This window comes from Vipera berus (genome assembly GCF_964194415.1).
Source record: "Vipera berus genome assembly, chromosome: 2".
Classification (NCBI taxonomy): Eukaryota; Metazoa; Chordata; class Lepidosauria; order Squamata; family Viperidae; genus Vipera; species Vipera berus.
Genome location: NC_138203.1, coordinates 272,794,923 through 272,814,262, shown reverse-complemented (window position 1 = coordinate 272,814,262; position 19,340 = coordinate 272,794,923). Strand labels below are relative to the sequence as shown.

At 42.0% G+C, this 19,340-nt stretch overlaps 1 protein-coding gene across 4 annotated transcripts; it reads left to right on the top strand.

The window, feature by feature from the left end:
* Positions 1–7,615: 7,615 nt before the first annotated feature.
* LOC308662378 (uncharacterized protein) lies at positions 7,616–17,413 on the top strand. Of its 4 annotated transcripts, none has more exons than XR_014025177.1 (4): positions 7,616–8,059; positions 8,372–8,498; positions 8,726–14,787; positions 16,018–17,413. XR_014025177.1 is itself a non-coding variant. In XM_081318117.1 (3 exons), exons 1-3 carry the CDS (start codon positions 7,925–7,927, stop codon positions 10,540–10,542), a joined length of 2,079 nt encoding a protein of 692 aa, XP_081174243.1. In that variant the 5' UTR covers positions 7,616–7,924; the 3' UTR covers positions 10,543–17,413. The 4 variants fall into 4 exon arrangements, 2 of the variants coding, with proteins under 2 accessions (XP_081174243.1, XP_081174244.1); XR_014025178.1 differs by lacking the exon at positions 16,018–17,413 and adding an exon at positions 15,090–15,105 and having other exon boundaries at positions 8,726–10,933; XM_081318117.1 differs by having other exon boundaries at positions 8,726–17,413.
* The last annotated feature ends 1,927 nt before the right edge of the window (positions 17,414–19,340 follow it).

Genomic DNA, 19,340 nt, shown 5'->3' with positions numbered 1-19,340 from the left:
GAAGGGTAAAACATAGGGAATGGTTGTTGGAATTGGATTTGTCTAGTTTAATGAAGAGAAGGGTGAGGGGTGACATGATAGCAGTGTTCCAATATCTCAGGGGTTGCCGCAAAGAAGAGTCACGCTATTCTCCAAAGCACCTGAGGGTGGGAGAAGAAGCAACAGATGGAAACTAATCAAAGAGAGATGCAAACTAGAACTAAGGAGAAACTTGCTGACAGTTTGAAAAATTAACCAATGGAACAACCTGCCTCCAGAAGCTGTGAATGCTCCAACAATGGAAGTTTTTAGGAAGAGACTGGACAGCCAATTGTCTGAAATGGTATAGGGTTTCCTGCCTGAGCACGGGGTTGGACTAGATGACCTCCAAAGTCATGGAATGTGGAAAGATCCTTTACCCAGAAAGGAAATCTTACTCTTCATGAGAAGATCCACACAGGGGAGAGACCGTATAAGTGTGGAAAGACCTTTACCCGGACAGGAAATCGTAATCACTCAAAAGGATCCACACTGGGGACAGACCGTATAAATGCATGAAATGTGGAATGACCTTTACCTGGAAAGAAGATCTTAATCGTCAACGAAATGATCCATACTGGGGACAGACCATATAAATGCATGAAATGTGGAAAGAGCTTCATAAGCAACAGTCATCTTAATTACCACCAAAGGATTCACAGTGGGAAGCAACCATATAAGTGCATAGACTAGAAAATGCTATATTGGGAAAGCTCATCTTAATTGTCATGAAAGGAGCCCCACTGGGGAGAGACCATATAAATGCATGATGTGTGGAAAGACCTTTAACCGGAAATGAAATCTTAATCATCACAAAAGGATCCACACTGGGGACAGGCCGTATAAATGCACGGAATGTGGAAAGAGTTTCATTAGAAACAGTCATCTTAATTATCATCAAAGGATTCACAGTGGGAAGTGACCATATACGTGCATAGACTGGAAAAAGCTATACTGGAAAGCTCATCTCAATTGTCATGAAAGGATCCACACTGGGGATAGACCGCATTAATACACAGTGTGTGGAAATAGTTTTACTTGGAAAACACAATTCTCATAAAGAGCATATAAGTCTATGGAGGGTAGAAAGAGCCTTGCTGAGGAGAGAGGCGATATTGGCCACCAAAGTATGCAGAGGGGAACCAGCCCACAAATGTATTCATTTTGGGGGGGGGAAGCCTTTAATGACTACAGGTAGTTCTCGAATTACAACCACAATTTAGCTCAAAATTTCTCATTAAGTGAGACCTTTGTTAAGTGAATTTTGCCCCATTTTACTGCATTTCTTGACTATGTTGTTAAGTGAGTAACTGTAGTTGATAAATTAGTAATCTGGTTGTTAACTGAATCTGGATTCCCCATTGACTTTGCTTGTCAGAACATCACAAAAGAAAATCACATGATCTTGGGACACAGCAACAGGTTTTTCGTTACATCGAGTACAAACGTCAGGAAGCCATGTTTTACAGTAGAATTCATTTATATTAGGTTGAATGTACTTACAGTGTCTCTAGTGCTTTCCTGCCTGTTCCCAAGTGCCCTATAATCATGTGATTAATTGCAACTTCTCAGCAGACTTTACTGAAAGTCAATGAAGAAGCCTGCAAGCAAGAAGTGATTTGTGGGGCCTGACTGAAAAAGGTCAACTCCAAAATCCAAACTAACCTTTTTCAACCGGCCTATTGAACACTGGGCTACTCAGCATGCTTCTCTTTTGCTTTCAGAGAGACTGGCTGAAAATGTCCCCCATCAAAAGGTGTTTCTAGGGGCAACTCCTGGACTAGGCTGGCTAAATGAACTTTGGATTTCAAGGATCTGAGCCTTCTTCAGCATAGCTCAAGAACTTTCCAGATTGTACAATGCTTGCTGTCCTTTTCCAACTGGAATAATCTGGATGCAGAAATGATCACTGAACAGCCAGTGGGAAAAGGACATCTGCAGGAGACTTACCATCGCTATTCCTATGTACCGGTAAGAGATCTGCCTGTTCTTGATGTCTCCAAAGGCAACTCCAAGATGTATCCTTGGGGAAGACACCTTTTTATCTTTAAATATAGTCCCCTTTTGAAGAGGATAACACGTATACACAAACACACCAAACCACAAAGAAAGGAGCAAAAATGGATAATAGGGGAATGCAGGTGATAGGCTGGTATTTCTGCACCAAAATGGGAGTGACTAGGGCAATGATGGTGAGCCTTTTAGAGACCGAGTGCCCAAACTACAACCCAAAACCCACTTATGTATCCTCGGGTTCTGGGTGAGTGGGGGATTTGGTGGTCATGGCCATTTGGGTGGGTATAGCTGTGGTGGTAATGGCAGACTGAGGGGGGGACTAAAAAGTTCAATCAATCAACTCCAACCTTGTGAGATCTTTTTTTTCCTGCAAGAAGTTGAAATTGATTAATTGATTGAACTTTTTTTTGCACATGGCGGAGGCCTAAAGCAGAAAGATTTTATACAACCCAGCTGAAGGCCTAGGACTGGGATGACGGCGTTCGTGCCCAGAGAGGGCTCTGCGTGCCACCTGTGGGACACATGCCATAGGTTCGCCAGCATGGCACTAGGGAGTCCCCACAAACACTAGCAGGCAAATTGCCCCTCCCCCAATTCCCACTGCAGCAGGCATATCTCAGAAACTTTTCTCTCTTTGGCCCCTCCCCAACTATAGTGCAGCCCCAGTAGTCCCATTGATCCAGAACTTTCACTGCGTTCTTCTGCAGTCCTCTTAAAGTGCCCCCAACCACTGTTACCGGCAACTCCTTCCACAGCTGGTATTTGGCGGAGTGCCCCGCTAAGGGACAGCTCAGACCTATAAATGAATCACTTATGTTCAGACCTAATAGGCTCCAAAGCTGGAGTTAGGCAAATATCAACACTATCCCACATGGAGGCTCTTCCGGTGAAAGAGCAAAGGATGAAGAACTTAGGCGAGGGATCCACTCGTTTCCACTTTGAAAGCTGTCTTTCCCCGCCACTGTCCCCTGACATTACAGGAGCAGCAGAACACTTGCCAAAGTTTCTCAGGCTGGACAATCCTGTCAAAGCCCTCAAACTCTCTTATCTTGTGATCTGCGCATTGCAGAAGATTTGTGTGGACATTGTTGCCTCCAAGGGAAGCAGAAGTGAGTGACTGAGTCCTACTCGTGAGGACATTTGAACAGTGGAACAGCTTACCTCTGGAAGTTGTGGATGCTTCCTCACTGAAGATTTTTAAGAAGAGCCTTGACAGTTACTTGTACGAAATAGTAAGGAGTCTCCTGCTTGACAGGGGGCTGGACTAGATGACCTCCAATGTCCCTTGGCACTCTATTCTGATTGATTGATTGGACGCATTTTCTCCCCAAATTACGGAAACTTCCAGAAGAATTAAATGTCCCCAAGGAGAAATTAAATTAGTCATGGTAGGACTCTACAGTCTACAACAATGTTCTGTGTCAGTGGCAATTTAATTGGGGCAATTTCATGCAGCCCCCTTTCCTAACAGATATCAGCAATAAGAAAAACAAAAAATTCATAGGAATGTTTTCTCTATCATTAATTCCATCATAGAATGCAGAGTACAGTACATTTTGGATAGAATTCATTAATTTTAGTTAACGTTGCAAATATGTAGAGAAATTCAGGAAATGGGATGAGAGCAAGATACTGGCTAAGCAGGGCTTATGTATTTTTTTACAGAAAAATTGTGACTGCAATCTGGATATTTATGTAAAATAAAATGACAGCATCCATATCAAAGAGGATGAACCACTAAATTGGGCGATACCCAGAAGCTGACAAAATATATCCTGAGGGAAAATATTAAAGGCGGCGGGGAGAGAAAAGCTTTGTACGGGAATATAGTATATCCAGGAAGCAAGAAATGTGGGAATATTTGTCAGATGGCAAGAACCGAAAAAAAATTACCATATTCTGCCAAAGGACAGGGACAATTGATCAGCAGGATAATCATTGTACTCAACAAAATAAGAGAGAATGAAAATAATTTCAAAAATGTTAAAAAAGAATTGTATTAATGGGCAATGAAAACACTAATGAAAACATGTTAACAAAAATGTAGAGGGTCAAACGATGAAAAAATCAGGTTTTGAGATTCAATAAAAAGAAAAATACTTGGGTGTTAAACTGACAAATATGAACTGTATATTGTTTCAAAATAATTATGTTAAACTATGGGTTGAAGCTGATAAAGATATGTTTAAGAGAGAAAAACTACAATTGTTGGGGAGAATTTATATGATTATATCCTTTTATCCTTGAATATTATTTTTGTTCCAGGCAAAACCTGTTCTCACAACTCATGTAGCATTTAAAGAATGGCAGAAAAACATATCAAAATTTATACCTTAGGGTAAAATACCTGGAGTTAAAAATAACATGTCACTAGATGCTAAAGAAAGAGGAAGTTTAAGTTAACCAAAATTGAAATTATATTTTGCAGCTTGTTGTTTAGTTTGGATGAAAGATTGGGTGAAGTTAAGGACAAAGGAGATCACTGGAGAAGAAACACATGAACACAGATTTAGGTGGCAAGGGTATTTATGCACAAATACTCAGTCTAAGCCATTCTCCAATGAGCTGATTAAATTATTACTGTTAATTATTGTTTATTTTACACCTGTCTCATCAAAGGAACTCTGGCCCACTTACAAAGTTAAAAGCAATAAAAAATAGAAAATCTATATAGCAACAAAATTACAATACCTCTAAAATAAGAAAAATAAAAATTCATGGCACAGAAATAATCAAACTACAAATGCCACTCCTCAGCTAAAACCCACTGGAACCGCCAGAGTTAATATTGGAAGTAAGCGGTTCTTGTTCCCCATTTACAAAGGACCAGTAATATTTGACCAGAAAAGGAAAAGCCGCCCATAACAAATTTGTGGGTGGGTTATTTAAAAAACAACTTTGCTACTCTTTATTCTGAGTTCACTTGTCTTTTAGCAGAGGACCTAAACTGAAAGCAAGGGTCTGATTTTCAAAGAGCTTTGGATGGTAAATAATAAATATTTCTATATTATAAATTCAACATGTAAAGGAGGAAAGTATAATTCCTGTGTAAAATATATGCAAATTGCTACTCTGAGAAGTCTATTTAGTTATCATATGAAATTAAGAATTTTCTTTAGCTTATTCTTGATCTTTAGTTATACAAATTCTTGATAAATTGATTACGGGGCATCAAATGAGTATTGATTAATCAGATAGGTAAGAGTTTCTCCAAGATAATCTACTCTTTCACGATTTCCAGAGGAGTATTTAAACAGAGACATAAAAAACGAGGGAATCGGTGCCAGCTCGGTTAAACTGAAACCCTCGGTCTTCTAGGCTCACTTCTGCTCTAGCACCCTGGCAAACAAACCAGCGGGAGCTAGAGAGCAAGTCTCGTCTCCAGGAAGGGAGCACAGAGGAGAGGAAGCTCTCTGCTCCAGGCATCCTGACAACCTCCAGGGCGAGGCAGAAGACGAGGCTTCCCCTCATTGGCAGCCAGGGATCCAACCTGCCTTCCCCTCCCGTTGACCTTCCCGATTTCCATCCTGCGTCAGTCTCTGCATCTGACGGAGGTGGCTGCACTCACGAAGCTCTCGTTTTACAAGGAAAGGGGTCAGTGGCAAAAGGGGCTACCAGGCTACTCTGTTCCATCCGTCCTGCGCTGGACCCAGAGGCCAAGGAGAGCCCCTTTAATCACAAGAAAGGAACATGTCATAGAATGCAGACTATATTTTGAATAGAATTTATTATCTTCAGTTAACATTAGAAATTCGCAGAAAAATTCAAGCATGGGATGAGAATTAGGTACTGGTTGTGCTGAGCAGGGCTTATGTACATTTTAAGAGAAAAATCACGACTGCAATCTGGATATTTATGTAAATTAAAATGACAATATCCATATCAAACAGAATGCACCATTAAAATGGGCAATACCCAGAAGTTGACAAAATATTGGAAGAGGGGGGGGGGAAGAGAAACTTTGTATTCCAAATTAGTATACCCAGGAACGAAGGAATGTGGAGTGTTTGTCAAATGGCAAGAACCGCGGGGGGGGGAGGGGATTCTACCAAAGGACAGGGACAATTGATCAGCTGGATAACCTTTCTACTCCACAAAATAACAAGAGGAAAAATAAAAATAATTTTGAAATTTTAAACAAGTGTTATATTAATGACCAATGGGGTTATAACACTAATAAACAAGATGTTACCAAAATAAATAGGTGAAAGAGAAATGATAAAAAAATCAGGTTTTGAGATTGAATAAACAGTAAAATACTTGGGTGTTTATCTGACAAATACGAACTTCATGTTGTTTCAAAATAATTACGTTAAGGTATGGGTTGAAATTGAAGATACGATAAAGAGGGAAAAGCTACAGTTGTTGGCGACAATCTCTATGATTAAGAAAAGAGATTTATCTTGAACATTATTTTTGTTGCAGACAAAACCTGTTCTCTCAAGTGATGTAACAGTTAAAGCAGGGCTTTTCAAGCTTTTCACAGATTGTTCCGTTCGTCCTGCGCTGGAGCCAGAGACCAAGGAGAGCCCCAACTTTCAGCGGAGGCTCCCCAACTTTCCTGCAAAGCGCAGGACCCGGGCAGCAGCAAGCTGCCGATGAAGAGGGGCGACGCCGAGATCATCAGTCCTTCCCCGCCCTTTGCAGGCATCGCCGCCCCAGCCTCCGTTTCCGCCGCCCTCCTTTCGGCGAACCCCGCCCCCCTCGGAAGAAGGGCAGCGACGTAGAGATTCCGGGAGGCCGGAAAAGGAAGGTCCCCTTTCATTCTCTTCTATCAGGTCCCCTCTAGGAAGCACATATCTCTCGTTCTGGCTTCTTGTTGAGCAGGGGTCTTCAAACGTGCCTGGCTGAGGAATTCTGGGAGTTGAAGTCCAGAAGTCATTAAAGGGCCAACTTTGAAGACCGCTGTTTCCTCAGGCGGGTAAAGCCCGAGTGAGCGGAGAGCCATTTCTTCCCTCCTGCACACCGGAGAAGGGGCTGCGGAGGGGCTGAGGGACATTTGGGACTGCCTCGGGCTTCTTTTGGCTGCCCTCGAGCAGGAGACCCGACGGGATCCCCAAGGATGGAGGCCGCCCTCAGCCCAGAGATCCACCGCCGGCGCTTCCGCGGTCTCGACGGCTGCCGCCAGGAGGCCGAGACGCCCCGGGAGCTTTGCAGCCGCCTTCACCGCCTGTGCCGCCAGTGGCTGCGGCCGGAGAGGAGCAGCAAAGGGGAGATGCTGGACCTGGTGGTGCTGGAGCAGCTGCTGGCCCTGCTGCCCGCGGAGATGGCGAGCTGGGTGAGGGAGTGCGGAGCCGAGAGCTGTTCGCAGGCGGTGGCCCTGGCCGAAGGCTTCCTCCTCAGCCAAGCCCAGCGGGAAGAGCCGGGAAAGGGGCAGGTGAGGAGGGGGGGGGGCTTCATCCCGGGAGCTCCATGGGGGGTGGAATGATCAAAAATCTAATCACTTCTGCAAGAAAACAAAGGGATTAGAAATATGACTCTGTAGCCTTTATTAAAACTATATTATCAAATATTTTGATAACTAATTTCATTTTTTTCCTAAATTAATTCATCCCTTTACATCTCTGTATCCTTGTGCTGTTATACATATATGTCATAATAATCAGTGTTTAGGTTCTGATCTGTGCTATCTGAATCTAGATAAGGGGAAGGAACTGGATTATGTGAATGGCCTCTGATACCCCTAGAATACCACAATAGTAAGAGAAACAAACTGATTAACACACCCTTACAGTTTATCTACTTAAAAACACAGCCTGCTGTTTTAACTCCCATTTACTCAGAAATATAAGTCACATACAGAGTCCCTGAAGTGTCTCTGATTTCATTTGGGGAAAGCAAAATGTAAGGAATGTGAACTATCATAGATATTGTCCTCTGAAAATGGATTATGAATCAGGCTGTTCTTCAAATGCAGGAGCCGTTCACAGGGGAGATTTCAACAGAGCTCTGGGGCAGAGTAGATCGATCCAGCTCTATTCAAGAGGTGATTTACAGGAGGACCCAATTCTGGCCACCTTGCCAGGTAAGTGCAGGTTTCTTCTGAGAATAGTAGCGTTCCAGCTCCATCCATTCAGGAGCTGTGTTTAATACCAAAAGCTGAGTCTACTGTATGTGGACATGAACACAGTGTCCACCTACATTTGGCAACCTGGAAGCAGCTAAGCCATGATTTTTAAGGTGCAACTTCCCAGCCCCATGGACTATGTGGACAAGATGACATGAATCCGTCCTGAATGTTCATTTGGCTCTTGCAACTCTGTGTTTTCCCTTGTGTGCATTGAGAGAGAGAACTTTCAACTGTTTCCTGGGATTGTCTACATTTTTCTCTTTCTAGAACACTAATCCCTTTGAGGAGGTGATTGTGGATTTCACAGATGAGGAATGGAGGCTGCTAGATTCTGGGCAGAAGGCCTTGTATGTACAAGTCATGCAGGAGGTTTCCGTCAATATGGCTGCTCTTGGTAAGGGCACACAGTTCAATTCGCTATAAGGTCGTGGCAGAAACATTCACCATAGAATTAAGAAAGATTCTAGATTGACTGATTCAACACGAAAGCTTTAATCTGTGTTCTAGATGGCTAGCCAAATGGATTGTATTAAACTTGGAACGCAGATTGGCATATTTTTGAGTGGGAGCCTTCTACATTTTAATCAGAATATTATTTTTCATTCCCCCCCCCCCATGCAGATGATGTGTCTCTGAATGAGAACGACAAGGAGGGAAGGTTAAATCTACTCGAAATAGAGAAGAATAAAATAAAAGTGATCCTTCGCCATCAGAGGGACACCAAAATGCTAAGGAGAAAACAGCCACAAAATGGAAGGAAGAAGCCACCCACTTTTCTTGGTATTTGTGGCTTCCTATCCAAGGAAGATCAGAAACAAATGAGAAAAGAAAAATATAGAAAAAGAGAAACCTTGAATTCGAATTACATAACTATGGCAGAAATCAGACTAAAAAGAACATGCATGCCTCTGAAAACTATGGAGAATAACTCCTTCACTTCCACTTCATCAAAGACACCAAAAACCTCTGTAAAAACTGGGGGAGACTGCAGTTTGAGCAGGAAGAGGAAACGCTGCATTAAACGTGGAAAGAGTTTCAGTAACAAAAGTCATCTTATTTACCACCAAAGGATCCACACTGGAGAGCGAACGTATAAATGCCTGGAATGTGGAAAGACCTTTATCCAGAAGGGACACTTTAATCTTCATGAGAGGATCCATACTGGGGAGAGACCATATAAATGCATGGAATGTGGAAAGACCTTTACCCAGAGAAAAGATCTTAATCGTCACAAAAGGATCCACTCTGGGGACAGACCGTATAAATGCGTGGAATATGAAAAGAGTTTAAGTAACAAAAGTCATCTTAATCAACACCAAAGGATCCACACTAGGGAGCGACCATATAAATGCATGGAATGTGGAAAGAGCTTTACCCGGAAAGGAGATCTTAATCTTCATGAGAAGATCCACACAGGGGAGAGACCGTATAAATGCATGGAATGTGGAAAGAGCTTTGCCCGGAAAGAATATCTTAAATGTCATGAAAGGATCCACACAGGGGAGAGACCGTATAAATGCATGGAATGTGGGAAGACCTTTACCCAGAAAGGATCTCTTAAACCTCATGAGAGGATCCACACTGGGGAGCGACCATATAAATGCATGGAATGTGGAAAGACCTTTACCCAGAAACATCAGCTTAAATGTCATGAAGGGATCCACACTGGGGACAGACTGTATAAATGCATGGAATGTGGAAAGATCTTTACCCAGAAAGGACCTCTTATTCTTCATCAGAGGATCCACACTCGGGAGCGACCATATAAATGCATGGAATGTGGAAAGACCTTTACCCGGATAAAACTTCTTAAATGTCATGAAACGATCCACACACGGGAGAGACCGTATAAATGCATGGAATGTGGAAAGACCTTTGCCCGGAAAGGACATCTTAAACTTCATGAGAGGATCCACACTGGGGAGAGACCGTATAAATGCATGGAATGTGGAAAGAGCTTTGCCCAGAAAGGACATTTTAATATTCATGAGAGGATCCACACTGGGGAGAGACCATATAAATGCATGGAATGTGGAAAAACCTTTACCTGGAAAGGACATCTTAATCTTCATGAGAGGATCCACACAGGGGAGAGACCGTATAAATGCATGGAATGTGGAAAGACCTTTACCCAGAAAAATCAGCTTAAATATCACGAAGGGATGCACGCTGGGGAGAGACCGCATAAATGCATGGAATGTGGAAAGACCTTTACCTGGAAAGCGCATCTTAAACTTCATGAGAGGGTCCACACAGGGGAGAGACCGTATAAATGCATGGAATGTGGAAAGACCTTTACCCAGAAAGGATCTCTTATTCTTCATGAGAGGATCCACACAGGGGAGAGACCATATAAATGCATGGAATGTGGAAAGACCTTTACTCAGAAACATCAGCTAAAAGGTCACGAAAGGATCCACACTGGGGACAAGCCGTAGAAATGCACGGAATGTGGAAAGAGCTTCATTAGCAAAAGTAGCACTGGGCTACTCAGCATGCTTCTCTTTTGCTCTCAAAGAGACTGGCTGAAAATGTCCCCCATCAAAAGGTGTTCTAGGGGCAACTCCTGGACTAGGCTGGCTAAATGAACTTTGGATTCCAAGGATCTGAGCCTTCTTCAGACTGCATTTTATCCTCTGTAAAGGGAAAGGAGAGCTGTCATGCTGCAAAGGACTATAAGCTGCAACCCCCTCCAGCTCAAAAACTGAATAACATTCCAGTGTTTCATGCTTGTTATTTTCCAACTGGAGTAATCTGGATGCAGAAATGATCACTGAACAGTCAGTGGGAAAAGGACATCCAGAGAAGAGTTACAATTTCTATTCCTAAGTAAGGGACCTGCATATTCTTGATGTGTTACTAATTTAACAATTTCAGTTATTCACCTAACAAATGGGGCACGTAAAGTCATAAAATGGGACAAAACTCATTTAACAAATTTCTCCATTAGCAACATCAATTTTGGGCTCAATTCTGGTTGTAAGTTGAAGACTGTCTACACACCCACTTACCACACTTTAAATACAAAATTTGTGCTTCTTTTTCTGCCATTAATCTTTGCACTGTTCTATCCCCTTCTCTCCCTCTCCTTGTCTTAAAGAAGCTTCTCCTCTTCTCCGTCTCTCTTTCTGTGTCCCATTCTCTTTCCCCATTGGGTTTTTTTTCTCTCTCTTTCGCTCCAAAATGTCCCTTTGTATCCTCTCCTCTCCCCCCTCCTCTTCTCTTTGGTGAGTCTTTTTCCCTGAGGCAACTTCCACAAGGGCCAATCAAGTGGAGCCCCACTGGTGATCCTGAGCGCTCAGCAGTGCCCTGGCAACACTGTAGCTCCAGCTGACACTCTCACAGGCCTATGTGGTGTGCCACCAGTTCAGCTCATCCCCCGGCACACTTTTCCAGTTCCCCCCCCTTTTTTACACTGCTTTTCAACCCACCGTATGTGTTGTACCTACCCACTGCCAAAGTACCACCAGTGGTAAAACTACAACAGGTTGAAAAGCACTAATTTAAAGAATGGCAGAAAAACATCAAAATATTTACTATTTTTATTTGCTGCCTGTCTCGCCACAAGGGGGCTCCGTGCTTACAAAGTTAAAAGCAATAAAAAAGAGTGTGTGGTCCTTACTCAGTGTGTGGTCTTCAATGGAACTGCATCTATATGGAGGGAAGTGTGTAGTGGCGTGCGCCAGGGCTGTGTTCTAGGCCCAGTGCTCTTCAGAAGATAGGCTTAAGATACAGAAGGATCTTGACAGACTTGAACATTGGGCACTATCTAACAAAACAAAATTGCTAAGCGCATTGATTTGTGCTTTAGATTGTAAGCCGCTCTGAGTCTTCGGAGAAGGGCAGGATATAAATGTGATTTTAAAAAAAAACAAAATTCAGTGGTGAAAATAAGGTTGTACATTTAGGCAAGAAAAACCAAATGCACTGGTATATTATAGGTGGTATCTTGCTCAATAGTAATAACTGTCAAAGGAATCTCTGACTCCTAGTGGACCAGACATATCAAACTCGTGACGTCACTTGACGTTGTGTAACATATCGGAGCTTTTTCCCCATTGCCAGCCATGGGGTGGGCGCGGTTTCCTTGTGATGTGTCCGGCCAGCGGTTTGACACCCGTGTCGTGGATGATCCATTTAAATATGACCCAGCAGTGCGCTACAGCTGCAAAAAAACCCAACACACTGCTAGGCTTCATTAACAGAAGGATAGAATCAAGATCACATGAAGTACTAATACCACTTTACAATGCCTTAGTACAGACATGTCAAACACAAGGCCCAATCCTGCAACGCCCTGGCCGAGACGCGCCCCCAGCACTGGAGCCACTCTGGCTCCTGGGCCAGGCGCTGCCGAGGGCAAGAAAGTGGGCAAGCAGAGGCGCCCAGCTGGCCCGGCCCAGATCCTGCAAGAGGTAACTTGCATAGATTTGAAGAGTAGATCCCAGTATAGAGACTTCTGTGATGGTTGAACAACCCATAAGATAGTCCAAACATGACCTACCTTTATGCATCTGGGTTTTTTCTGTGTAAAACTGAAGTTATTTTGCCAATATAGGTCGTCTTTGACTTTGAGCCCAAAATTTCTGTTGCTACGTGAGACCATTGTTAAGTGAGTTTTGCTCCATTTTACGACCTTTTTTCCACAATTGTTAAAGTGGTTAAATTAGTAACACAGTTGTTAAGTGAATGGCTTCCCCATTGAGTTTGCCTGTCAGAAGGTTGCAAAAGGTGATTATGTGACCCTGGGACGCTGCAACTCTCCTAAATATGAGCCGGTTGCCACCTATGCGAATTTTGATCATATGGGTATAGGGATACTGTGATGGTCATAAGTGTGAAAAACATTCTTAGGTTTTTCAGTGCCATTGCAACTTTGAACAGTCACAAAATGAAGTGGTGTAAGTCGAGGACTATCTGCAATTGACAAAGTCACCACTTTAACTTAGAATTAAAGGCCTACTTTTAAGGTTTATTGTGGGACACTAGAGGCAGGATCTGTATAATGTGTTTAGACATAATGATATTTCTTAAGGTCTTTAATCATTCGGATTTTTGAACCATGATTTATGAAGTAGTCTGATGGTCTACATGCAGCTAATTGCTCATTTGGTACTTCATGTTTTAAATAATCCATCAGTTCCCAGAGTGTATGAATCCGGACAGTATTTTATTCATGAAAATTAAATTAAAATCAAAACTTTGCTGGTATGATGCTACAAAACATTAAGTTAGCAAACATAGAAGCTAAGAGTCAGCTGCACTGAGTGAGCAGCATTGAGCTGGCCACGCCCACCTGGCCATGCCTACCTGGCCACACCCTCCTGCCCCGCCCCCGGGCAACCATAATGCTGATGTGGCCCTCAATGAAATTGAGTTTGACACCCCTGCCTTAGTAAGACCACACTTGGAATACTGCATCCAGTTTTGCTCGCCACGATGTAAAAACGATGTTGAGAGTCTAGAAAGAGTAGAGAAGAGCAACAAAGATGATTAGGGACCTGAAGGGTAAAACATATAGGGAATGGTTGCTGGAATTGTATTTGTCTAGTTTAATGAAGAGAAGGGCGAGGGGTGACATGATAGCAGTGTTCCAATATCTCAGGGGTTGCCTCAAAGAGTCAAGCTATTCTCCAAAGCACCTGAGGGTGGGAGAAGCAACAGATGGAAACTAATCAAAGAGAGATGCAACCTAGAACTAAGGAGAAACTTGCTGACAGTTTGAACAATAAACCAATGGAACAACCTGCCTCCAGAAGGTCTGAATGCTCCAACAATGGAAGTTTGTAGGAAGACACTAGACGGCCAATTGTCTGAAATGGTATAGGGTTTCCTGCCTGAGCAGGGGGTTGGACTAGATGACCTCCAAAGTCATGGAATGTGGAAAGATCCTTTACCCAGAAAGGAAATCTTACTCTTCATGACAGGATCCATACAGGGGAGAGACCGTATAAGTGTGGAAAGATCTTTACCTGGAAAGGAAATCTTAATCGCCACAAAAGGATCCACACTGGGGACAGACCGTATAAATGCATGAAATGTGGAATGACCTTTACCCGGAAAGATCTTAATCGTCACGAAATGATCCATACTGGGGACAGACCATATAAATGCACGGAATGTGGAAAGAGCTTCATAAGCAACAGTCATCTTAATTACCACCAAAGGATTCACAATGGGAAGTGACCATATAAGTGCATAGACTGGAAAAAGCTATACTGGAAAGCTCATCTCAATTGTCATGAAGGGATCCACACTGGGGATAGACCGCATTAATGCACAGTGTGTGGAAATAGTTTTACTTGGAAAACACAATTCTCATAAAGAGCATATAAGTCTATGGAGGGTAGAAAGAGCCTTGCTGAGGAGAGAGGCGATATTGGCCACCAAAGTATCTAGAGGAGAACCAGCCCACAAATGTATTCAGTTTGGGGGGGGGGGAAAGCCTTTAATGACTACAGGTAGTTCTCGATTTACAACCACAATTTAGCTCAAAATTTCTCATTGAGACCTTTGTTAAGTGAATTTTGCCCCATTTTACTGCATTTCTTGACTATGTTGTTAAGTGAGTAACTGCAGTTGATGTTAGTAATCTGGTTGTTAACTGAACCTGGATTCCCCATTGACTTTGCTTGTCAGAACATCACAAAAGGAAATCACATGATCTTGGGACACAGCAACAGGTTTTTGGTTACATCGAGTACAGACGTCAGGAAGCCATGTTTGACAGTAGAATTCATTTATATTAGGTTGAATGTACTTACAGTGTCTCTAGTGCTTTCCTGCCTGTTCCCAAGTGCCCTATAATCATGTGATTAATTGCAACTTCTCAGCAGACTTTACTGAAAGTCAATGAAGAATCCTGCAAGGAAGGAGTGATTTGTGGGGCCTGACTGAAAAAGGTCCACTCCAAAATCCAAACTAACCTTTTTCAACCGGCCTATTGAACACTGGGCTACTCAGCATGCTTCTCTTTTGCTTTCAGAGAGACTGGCTGAAAATGTCCCCCATCAAAAGGTGTTTCTAGGGGCAACTCCTGGACTAGGCTGACTAAATGAACTTTGGATTCCAAGGATCTGAGCCTTCTTCAGCAAAGCTCAAGAACTTTCCAGATTGTACAATGCTTGCTGTCCTTTTCTAGCTGGAATAATCTAGATGCAGAAATGGTCATTGAACAGCCAGTGGGAAAAGGACACCTGCAGCAGACTTACCATCGCTATTCCTATCTAAGAGATCTGCCTGTTCTCGATGTCTCCAAAGGCAACTCCAAGATGTCTCCTTGGGGAAGGCACCTTTGTATCTTTAAATATAGTCCCCTTTTGAAGAGGATAACGTGTATACACAAACACACAAAACTACAAAGAAAGGAGCAAAAATGGATAATAGGGGAATGCAGGTGATAGGCTGGTATTTCTGCTTCCTCTAGGAAGCACATATCTCTTGTTCTGGCTTCTTGGTGAGCAGGGGTCTTCAAACGTGCCTGGCTGAGGAAGTCCAGAAGTCATTAAAGGGCAGACTTTGAAGACCGCTGTCTCCTCATAAAGAGCATATAAACCCATGGGGAACAGAAAGAGCGTTGCTGAGGAAAGTGGCAATACTGGCCACCAAAGTATTCACAGGGTAACCAGCGCATGAATGCATTGAGTTTAGGGGGAGGGGGTAAATGCCTTTTATGACTACAGGTAGTCCTCGATTTAGAACCACAACTGAGCCCAAAATTTCTCTTGTTAAGTGAGACATTTGTTAAGTGAATTTTGCCCCATTTTACTGCATTTCTTGCCTATGTTTTTAAGTGAATAACTGCAGTTGATAAGTTAGTAATCTGGTTGTTAAGTGAATCTGGCTTCCTCATTGACTTTGCTTGTCACAACATCACAAAAGAGGATCACATGATCTTGGGGCACAAGCAACAGTCCTGAATATAAACCAGTTGCCAAGCATCTGGATTTTGATCACATGATCCTCAGGATGTTGCAATGGTTGTTAAGTGTGAAAATTGTCATAAGTCACTTTTTTCAGTGCCGTTGTAACTTTGAAAGGTCACTAAACAAACTTATAAGTCGAGGACTTCCTGTTCAGCAGACATGTCAAACACAAGGCCTGTGGGCAATATCTGGCCTGCTGCGTGGTTATGTTCGGCTCCCGGAGCTGCCCTGGAAATGGTGAAGGACTAGCCCACGGTGCCTTGGCCTGGCCCAGGCTGACCAGGCGCTGATCTACAGGAAAAAACAAATGAATCCATGCATTGAGCTTTATTTGCAACAGTCAACTTATTATTTATCCAAGGATGTAGATATTATAGGAAGTTTATTAAACAATGGAAAGTGAAAAAAAATCTCTGGTTTGAACTGGAATATTATCTACCATCCAAGTGGTCACACAGGAGAAAAGCTATAAGCATCGAATATCAAAATTGCTGAAGGAAGATCAGTGACCTTAGTTATAGGATGATTTATTTCTTGTTTAGGCAAATGTTTGTTTCCACTCAGAAATAATTCATAGGAGGAAAAAGAAATTGAAGCCTATTTCAACCTCCCACCCTCCTCAGGGATGTAAGAAGCTCAAGATTTTAAGGGAGAGGCCAGGTATTCATTCATTCATCTCTCCCTTTCTTTCCTCTTAATACAGGAATTAATTGACTCCTTTCCGCTCTTATTCTAACTATTTGAAAATATAACAAACCTTATTCAACAGTCTCACATGCCTTTGTTTCTCTTCTTTACAAACAAACGATGGAAAAGACTTCTGGAGAACATAGATAGGGCTGGGGTAATGGGAGAATGAGAAACTTTGGGAGATGTGGGGAAAGCCTTTGGCTGAACAACTATTATCTAAAAGAACCTAGTTCCCACAAGGAGATTGTGAGGATAATGGGGCATTGGAAGAATTGCAAGAGAAACTCCCTAATTTTTCAAAGAGTAAAAGGAGAGGATGGAAAAAATACTTCCAGAGTTGCAGGATTTTGTATTGTGCCCTCGCAGTAGATTCATACGCACTAGTATTCATACTTCTCTAGACTATCTTGAATGGCTGACAAAATGTCCTTCCAGTCAGGATTCCCAGACCAGGAATGCAGACCCCAACCCTGAATCCAAGACGATTTATGTACCCAACAATAGCCCTTCCAAAAGATAGGAAGAAAGAGACAGAGGTACAAATATACCTTCTGAAAGAAGCACACAAAGAAAACGCAGTCACAAACCTGCCCATATCTCAATTGGAGCATCCCATTTCTGTGATCATTTTAGAAATTTTGTATCATAACCTAAGTACTTAATAACCACAAATAAATGCTCTTTTTCATGGAGAGAAAATTTAACCTAACCAGGTATTAGAAAGTTATTTTTCTTCTAGGCAGGCAAATATTTTAGGCAAAAAGAAGGAAGCAACCATATTCATATTACAAGGCTGCGAATTAGTGCAAAGAATAGACAAAAGATTACAAAAGTTATTAAATAAAAGATGAATGTGTGTAGGTGGATCAGATAAGAGCTTAGTTTGTATATTTCAAAACGGAGGTTAATGTTAGAAACTGAACAAGCCCCCTCGAGGTTTTTGGTTATATCGAGTACAAATGTCAGGAAGCCACGTTTTACAGTAGAATGCATTATTATATTAGGTTGCATATACTTACGGTATCTCTAGTGCTTTCCCGCCTGTTGCCAAGTGCCCTATGATCACTAATATTTGCAACTTCTCTGCAGACTTTACCGAAAGTCAATAAAGAAGCCTGCAAGGAAGGACTGATTTCTGGGGCCTGACTGAAAAAGGTCCACTCCAAAATTCAAACTAACCTTTTTCAGCCGGCCTATTGAACACTGGGCTACTCAGCATGCTTCTCTTTTGCTCTCAAAGAGACTGGCTGAAAATGTCCCCCATCAAAAGGTATTTCTAGGGGCAACTCCTGGACTAGGCTGGCTAAATGAATTTTGGATTCCAAGGATCTGAGCCTTCTTCAGCCTGCATTTTATCATCTGAAAAGGAAAAGGAGATGTAATGTGGGAGTGTTTTGTCAGATGGCAAGAACAGGAAAAAAAATACAATATTCTGCCAAAGGATAGGGACAATTGATCAGCAGGATAATCATTGTACCCAACAAAATAAGAATGAAAATAGTTTTGAAACTAAGTTATATTAATGGACAATGGGACTATAACACTAATAATAAAATATGTAGAAGATGAAACAATTGATAAAAAAATCAGGTTTTGAAACTGAATAAAAAGAAAAATAATTGGGTGTTAATCTGAAAAATATAAATTGTATATTGTTTCAAAATAATTATGTTAAGCTATGGGTTGAAGTTGATAAAGATATGTTAAAGAGAGAAAAACTACAATTGTTGGGGACAATTTCTATGATTAAGATGACATTTATCCTTGAATGTTATTTTTGTTCCAGACAAAACCTGTTCTCACAACTCATGTAGCATTTAAAGAATGGCAGAAAAACACATCAAAATTTATATCTTAGGGTAAAATACCTGGAGTTAAATATCACGTCACTAGATGCTAAAGAAAGAGGAAGTTTAAGTTAACAAAACTTGAAATTATATTTTACAGCTTGTTGCTTAGTTTGGATGAAAGATTGAGTGAAATTAAGCACATAGGAGCTCACTAGAGCAGAAACACATGTACAGAAATTTAGGTGGCAAGGTATTTATGCAGAAAGACTCCGTATAAGCCATTCTCCAATGAGTTAATTAAATTATTATTAATTGTTTTACAACTGTCTCACCACGGAACTCTGGCCTACTTACAATGTTAAAAGCAATAAAAAATACCAATCTATACAGCAACAAAATTGCAATACCTCCAAAATAAGAAAAATAAAAATTCATGGCAGAGGAATCGTCAAAGTACAAATGCATGATTTAGCAGGGGGCTTCCCTCTTCCCAGCCACTGCTCAGCCAAAGCCCACTGGAACCACAAAGAGCTGACTTAGGATTGGAAGTAAGCAGTTCTTGTTCCCCATTTACAAACTACCAGTAATATTTGACCAGAAAGGAAAAAGCGCCCTATAACAAATGTTTAAATTTGGGGGTGGGGGTATTTAAGAACCAACTTTGCTACTCTTTATTCTGAGTTCACTTGTCTTTTAGCACAGGGCTTTTCAACCAGTGATACGGGTACCACCTGTAGTACATTGGCACCTGGCAGGTGATATGCAACCATCCTAGGAAAGTGGTAGCAAAGGAGGGGAATGAACTCAGCTGGTGGCACCACTGCACAAGCC